The sequence below is a fragment of the Propithecus coquereli genome, unplaced genomic scaffold (assembly GCF_000956105.1).
Source record: "Propithecus coquereli isolate 6110/MARCELLA unplaced genomic scaffold, Pcoq_1.0 Scaffold94, whole genome shotgun sequence".
NCBI classification, from domain to species: Eukaryota; Metazoa; Chordata; class Mammalia; order Primates; family Indriidae; genus Propithecus; species Propithecus coquereli.
This window is the reverse complement of record NW_012155729.1, coordinates 2316052-2322861: the sequence shown is the minus strand read 5'-3', so window position 1 is coordinate 2322861 and position 6810 is coordinate 2316052. Positions and strand designations below refer to the sequence as shown.

Below are 6810 nucleotides of genomic sequence, written 5' to 3'. Positions count from 1 at the left end.
CACTGCACGGCCCGGTCCATACTGCGCGGCCGGGTCCACACTGCACGGCCCAGTCCACACTGCACGGCCGGGTCCACACTGCACGGCCCGGTCCACACTGCACAGCCCGGTCCTGTCGCAGGGACGCACTTGCTGCCACTGCCAGGCCCTTTTTATTTTTTTAAAGAGATTCTGTTTTTGTTTTGGTTCTTGGTGCTTAAACACACAGTTTTTAAAATCTGCAATGTTGCTCTTGCCCACGTCTTTTCCCTGTTTGCAGTGCTTCCCATTTCTCCTAGACCTGCCCTGTTTTTTTCCCTTCCTTATCTGTTTTTCTGGTTGGCCAGGGGAAAGAAAACAAAACAAAACTGTTTGCACACCAGTGACTTGTCAGTCATATGACAATGAGCCCGTCCTAATTGCTTCAAGTCTCAGCTTGGGAAGAAGGACCTCGGTTTCCGGCATTTTTTAGTGGGACTGGAATTTTTGGCATTGGACATTTAAGCAACTTAAATTTTTCTCATTCTTATTCGTAGGATTGCCCGAGGAGAGAGAGACTTGACACTTGTCCCATTGTCTTTAAAAAAGACGGAAGGAGGGTTTGGTGTTGTCTCTCTGCCCTGCTGTGGTGTTTGCTTTTTGTCACAAAGTGAATTACCAGATCAAACATATTCTGTGGGTCTCTAAGCCTAGAAAGCTCTTGAGGGGGATGAAATGCAAAGTGTTGCAGCCTTCACACGCCCGCTTAATTGTACTCAATCCTCTCCTGCCTTCCTCCCCCCTCCCCCTGTTTTTTCCCCTCAAAGAAGCTGCTCCCTGGGACGTGATTGAAATTGATCTAAGTAGTTTCCTTCGGGCATTTGGGATTTGGGCAACGGGCCAGGCTTGGCTCCTGGTTGCCTTGCGGGGCTTTTAAACTCTCCGAGAGCTTCCTTCTGGTCCCTGGTGCCCATTAGCATAATGGAGATCTTAAATTAGCCAGATTATCAAAGTTTAACAAGATCTCAATAAATGTGCTTTGCTGTTCCTCTGGAACATCAGTGAAATACATGGCCGCCTCTCTTCCGAACGCTTCGGTGTGCATTGTAACTCAGCTCTCTAATTTTAGGGGGAAAGAGAAAGCAGTGATTGCTCCCCCTCTGCGTGCTGTGCGGGGAGCCTGGGGAGGGGAGGGCTTGCATGCGTTTCGGTAGAGGGTAGAAGGCACACTGCTGGGAAAGCAGCAGCCCTCCACCGGGCTGTGCTCAGGACGGTATGTGCCCTGAAAATGATTTGCTCCAAAGAGCAGTTTGGTGTAGACATGTAATCTGTAGAATCGCCAGTAGTATAGACAGCCTTATATGGACATGCAGGCAGCTGATCCTAGTGAAAATCGGGGCAGACATAATTTAATCCTAAAACGTTTCCTACCATTTTTCTTTTCCAGTGGCTAGGAAGTTTGAGATGGTGGGGAGAGGGGATGCTGATCTCGGCAGTTGTAGCTTCTTGAAAGGTTGGTTGCGGGGCTGCGGGGGGGTGCCCTGTCCACGCCACACTGCATGTCTATTTGAACCAGGTCCTTCCTTGGCTGCTGGTCAGAATTTCAAAAGGAAGTCTCCTTTGGCATTGCGTGAAAGAAATAGGAGTGATGACTCATCCAGTTGTGCTCTTGGCCAGTAGATAAAGTTCTTGTTCCTTGTGGGACTCCCAGCAGGGCCGTGGAGTAATTTCCCCTTGCCTCCCTCACCAGAGCAGATGGCGCTTCTGGAATTATTTCTCCACTCCGTTGTTGACGCTCCTTGTTTTTCTCTGACCACTGTAGAAGTAATTAAAGTTCTGTGGCATGCACGGCCCTGCACTTGGGAATGGCATTCTTTGAAAACACACTGGGTCTCAGCAACACAGGAAATGGGTGGTTTCTCTGCAGTTCCACCGATGTCCCTGAATGCAGACAGCTAGCTGCTGCCTGCTCCCTTGAGTGTGGCCCTGTGTTGTCAGCTGTGAACCCAAAGGGTCCGTCAGAACACCCGTGTGCCGTGAATCCTTCTGTCCTGTTGCGTGGATGTCTGTGGGGTGTGGACGGTGGGGCCTTCCTTACTGCACATGGTTCTTGAGAATGTCAGATAATCTGGTTCAACCTGTTGGGGGGGTATGTTTGTGAGGCTGGTTCTCTTCTGTGGTTACGGGAAACCCATTAGAAACATCAACACTGGTAACTATAACAACAACAAAAAAAACTGGCTGAGTGATCATCACTCATTGTGGCCATTGGTGCAACACTGGGGAAGCCACGAGAGGTTTCACCCTCTGGTTTTTCTTCTGAATTCTTACTCATTCCTAGAAACAGATTTCCTCTAACTTCCATAAGGACACAGATTCTTAATGGCAGAAGGTTTTGCCCCTTGTAGTGACACTGCAACAGTTTCTCTGTCCTTCATCCCTGCATGGTTTTAGAAAAATGTGCTTTTCCTTCTATTTGCGGTAGTCCTAACAGTCACGTGCCTTCTTCTGGTTCCTTTTGCGCAGACCTGCCTGGAGTTGGAACGCTACCTCCAGAGCGAGCCCTGCTATGTTTCAGCCTCAGAAATCAAGTTTGACAGCCAGGAAGATCTGTGGACCAAAATCATTCTGGCTCGGGAGAAAAAGGAGGACTCTGAACTGAAGATTTCTGCTAGTCCTCCAGAGGATGCTCTGATCAGCCCGAGCTTTAGTTACAACCTAGAGACCAACAGCCTGAACTCAGATGTCAGCAGCGAATCCTCTGACAGCTCCGAGGAGCTTTCGCCCCCTGCCAAGTTTGCCTCTGACCCCATCGGCGAGGTTTTGGTCAGTTCGGGAAATCTGAGCTCCTCTGTTACCTCCACGCCTCCGTCTTCTCCAGAACTGAGCAGGGAGCCTTCTCAACTGTGGGGGTGCGCGCCCGGGGAGCTGCCCTCGCCGGGGAAGGTGCGCAGCGGGACTTCGGGGAAGCCGGGCGACAAGGGGAGCGGCGATGCCTCCCCGGACGGCAGGAGGAGGGTGCACAGGTGCCACTTCAACGGCTGCAGGAAAGTTTACACCAAAAGCTCCCACTTGAAAGCGCATCAGCGCACGCATACAGGTCAGTCCCCCAGGGCCCCGGGAGGCCCCCGCTGGTGGCGCCTCTGCCCTGCACCAGCCCCAGGAAGGAGCCGCCGGCTCCGCGGGACGCGGTCAGAGCCGACAAAGCCTCACTTCCTCAGACCATTTTCACCTAGGAATCGGGGCTTTTTGGAATTCAGAGTAGAATCCTAAAGACGGGACATGTGAGCTGCATGAATGGTTAACACGTTCAGATTAAACCAACAAGGCCCGATCACATTTCCTGTGGACACCCAGCCCTCTGCCCAGGCCCACCGTGTCCACCGGGCATCTGTGCACCAGGTCACGTTGGGTGGCCAGAGGGTCGCTGGGCACGTGGCCGGCACGTGCCGGAGCGCTGAGGAAGGTGTGCGACCTGGGCGGGACCCCACTGCTCTGTGAGCAGCAGGGTTGGTCTGGGGTGTTTACTGGGGGTTTCCCCGTGTGTTCTGCAGCCTTTGTTTTCTGATAACACTGAAAACAATGGCTTCTTAATGAAATGTGCCAACTTAGATGAACGTCTCTGGGATAACTGGGGGAGAATCACAGAAAATTCAGAGCTGGAAAGGATGATAGAGACCGAGGTGGTGCAGACTTCTCTTACCCATCCGAGAGCAAATCACTGAGGGGTCAAACCAGGGTCCCTAGGGGGCTTGGTGACAGGCTGGGACTGGGGACCAGGTGTCCTGAAAACCAGGCCCTTGCCTGTCCCAACACACACTCTAGAGTTGGCTTGGCAACTTTGCGGTCTCAGGTAGCACGTTTATTGCACGCAGATTTATCATTTGACCAAAGAAGGAGGGCAGTTTGGTAACTCCATTGCCATTTAGAGAGTGATTAGAAGGCATTGAAATGGGGTTTCCCAGAAACTCATGACTTCAGTTTTGCAGAAATGTAGAAGGTCCCAGAGGAAACTGCGAAGGCTCATTCCACAGGGAAGTGAGTAAGGAACAGAACGGTGCTGGAGAGAAATAGTTTCCATGGAGAAGGCAATAAACCTCTGCCCTGGACAGGGATGTGGGTTCGGCGGGCTGACGCCTCATCTCGAAAGTATTTTACCCATCTGAGTAATTGTCATCGTTGTGCCTTAACTTTGATTACGGTGGCGTGGGCTTTGCCAAACCCGGATCCCTCGGATGACAGTTAGAGGCCTGAGGCTGGGTCAGAGAGCTCGTGCTTGTCCCCTTGAGCTTGGCAGACACTGTCCTTAATCGAAGCGCATCATGTTCTGGAGGCCGCTGGGACCCTGTCCTTGCAGGCCGCCACCGCGCGTGTTGTCGAATCTCCCCCTCCCCCCCACGCCTCAGTGAAGTCACGGCCCGCGTGTCATGTGCTCTCTTCCCAGGAGAAAAGCCTTACAGATGCTCATGGGAAGGGTGTGAGTGGCGTTTTGCAAGAAGTGATGAGTTAACCAGACACTTCCGAAAGCACACCGGTGCCAAGCCTTTTAAATGCTCCCACTGTGACAGGTACGTGCACGAGGGCGCACGGCGACAGGTACAGGGCCGTGGGGATGGCTGAGCAGGTAGGGCAGGCACGTGTGAAGGAGGGTCGGTGCTTTCCTGCCGTGTGCTGATGTTCCTTTCTAGAAAGTCTCAGATAGTTTAAGTGTCCATGTTTAGGAAGAACTGTACCAGGTGTACATGAGAATAGAGTGATTTTATTGAGGCTTTTTGAACCGTTTCCGTATTTGAAGCATTAGAAACGAGGTCAGTTCAGGTTCTCCAAAGAACTCAGGGGCTGCAGATGGGAGACATCGTCGTGCCCATTCCTATAAGTCGGGATTTCCTGTCCCTGAAAGTGTTGGCCAGGACTGGGAGGAGCGTCCCACCCTCCCCTGCGGAGGAGTGGGCTGGCAGCGCTGGGAAGAGGGAGCTGGTCTGGAACAGGGGCACGCGGTGGAGACCTAACTTCTCTGCTTCTGATCTGCCCTGCAGGTGTTTCTCCAGGTCCGACCACCTGGCCCTGCACATGAAGAGGCACCTCTGAGGGAACAGAGAGGTGAATCCTGTGGCTAACAGGCTTCCAGGCTGCAAGACGGCCTGAAGGCGGGATGCGTGTTCCAGCCAAAGCATGCCATTTTGCACCCCGCCCAGTCGCCTCCAGGGCCTCTCCTCGGAAGGTCTTTTGAGGGCTGAACACGTCCTGTGAGACGCGGCGTGGCACCTGTGGTGCGTGGTGTGTGGGTGACCCTGGACTCGCCACTGGTCCCTGACCTTCCGAGCGGCTCCGAAGCCTTTGCCGTGAGCATGCGCCCTGAGAGTGTCCGTGGTGGGCTGGCTGAGTGTTGAGGATCTGTTACTGACTGCGTGATGGGGCAGACTTTTCCCCTTGTGGGAGCAAGACCGCAAGGGACGGAGAAAAAAGTAGCTTGAATGTTCTGTGTGTACGGAGTATACCGTGAGATGAGGTGACCACCAGTCATTTCCTGGGGGGGTGTCTGCACCTTAGAAAAAACAAAAACAAACAAAACAAAAAAAATAAAAAATAAAAAAAAAAAAAAGGAGGAAAAACTTGCAGGGTGGGGGAGTGGGAACTCAGGACCCCGGCGTGGCGAGTGGTCTGGCGTGGGGGGCGGGCGCCCGCCCCCGTCCGTGTGAGAGGAGCCTTTGGTTGTCTGGTGCAGCTACGAAACGTGCAATGTGTCCAGTAGCTTGTTTTACTTGCTACAACAGAGCTCATTTGTAACCCATTGTATAAGCTGTGTATTTGCAAATATAACACAATGATAACTTTTCCTTACAATACAAAAAGTCTTGCATGGTCTGGGGAACTCTGTGCTTTTCCATTTTCGAGTCAGGACTGCGGCTCTGATTCCGGGTGACGGGCAGCTACCATCCCGTTCGTCTGACGCAGCGCCCCCTAGCCACCCAGGCCTGGCAGCACACAACTGTTTGCCCCTTGGATTTTGTAAACACTCCCCTTCCAGAAAGGCATCGTGCAGCATAGGGTTATTTTTTAAACGATTCTGAATTTGAATTTTTGGAGAATTTTGTGATGCCCTTTGAAGAAACAAGACACGTGTTGAGTGTCAGAAAGCCGGGGCAGGGAATTGCCGGTCTGATGTTACATTGGACTGAGAACCTAAAATTTTTCTCAGTTGGGTGGATAAAACCACTAATGCTTAGAAACTGTTTTCTCATGCAGCTATGTTTCTCTTATTTATGCCTTGAGGACTAATTTCTGGTTTTCTAGCTGTTAATGCACTGTTCATCTTCATAATGGTGCCTTACGCAAGTGGCCCCTGACGTGGGGTCTCATACAGGGGTGTGGGTGATGCATGCTTTATTAAGGCTCTTTTTTCACCTGGCATTGTACTGTATCAATGTATAATACAGTAAAAAAAAATCTCCTTAAGGTCCTCCTTCACAAAGACAAATAGATGAAAACTCCCTTAACATGTCAGTATTTGTTCAATATTTTAGACAACTTGACTGTCAGTGTTAACATGGAAAACACATGGTAACTGAAAAATCTGACCAATTCTGCCACCTTGAGACTTTCATGTAGACCTTGCACAACAATTGTATAGATCACACACCGGCTGTATTTAATATGTAATAGTTTCACACATATTAAAGATACAGAAGTATAAAAAAAACCCCAATGTTAATGTATTTGCTTAAGAGGCACAAGTTTCACATATCTATCTAGTTATCTGTTGGTGATACAGAAAGTATACTACTTTTTTTTTAAAAGTGGGCGGAATTCTTGTGTATGTATATTTGTGTGTATAGTATGTGTATGTGTGTA

General features: G+C 50.7%; 1 protein-coding gene across 1 annotated transcript; it reads left to right on the top strand.

The window, feature by feature from the left end:
• Nucleotides 1-2074: 2074 nt before the first annotated feature.
• Nucleotides 2075-5524, top strand: KLF6 (Kruppel-like factor 6). The gene is made up of 4 exons (XM_012664897.1): nucleotides 2075-2107; nucleotides 2413-3058; nucleotides 4403-4526; nucleotides 4995-5524. Exons 1-4 carry the CDS (start codon nucleotides 2075-2077, stop codon nucleotides 5044-5046), a joined length of 855 nt encoding a protein of 284 aa, XP_012520351.1. The 3' UTR covers nucleotides 5047-5524.
• Nucleotides 5525-6810: the final 1286 nt, after the last annotated feature.

What these genes read in the sequence shown, in the direction of transcription:
- KLF6 (XM_012664897.1), top strand. Translation starts at nt 2,075, where the DNA reads ATGTCAGATAATCTGGTTCAACCTGTTGGGGGG. An exon ending in TGGTTCAACCTGTTGGGGGG is followed by an intron (nt 2,108 to 2,412) that starts GTATGTTTGTGA and finishes GCATGGTTTTAG; the next exon opens with AAAAATGTGCTTTTCCTTCT. An exon ending in AAATGCTCCCACTGTGACAG is followed by an intron (nt 4,527 to 4,994) that starts GTACGTGCACGA and finishes TCTGCCCTGCAG; the next exon opens with GTGTTTCTCCAGGTCCGACC.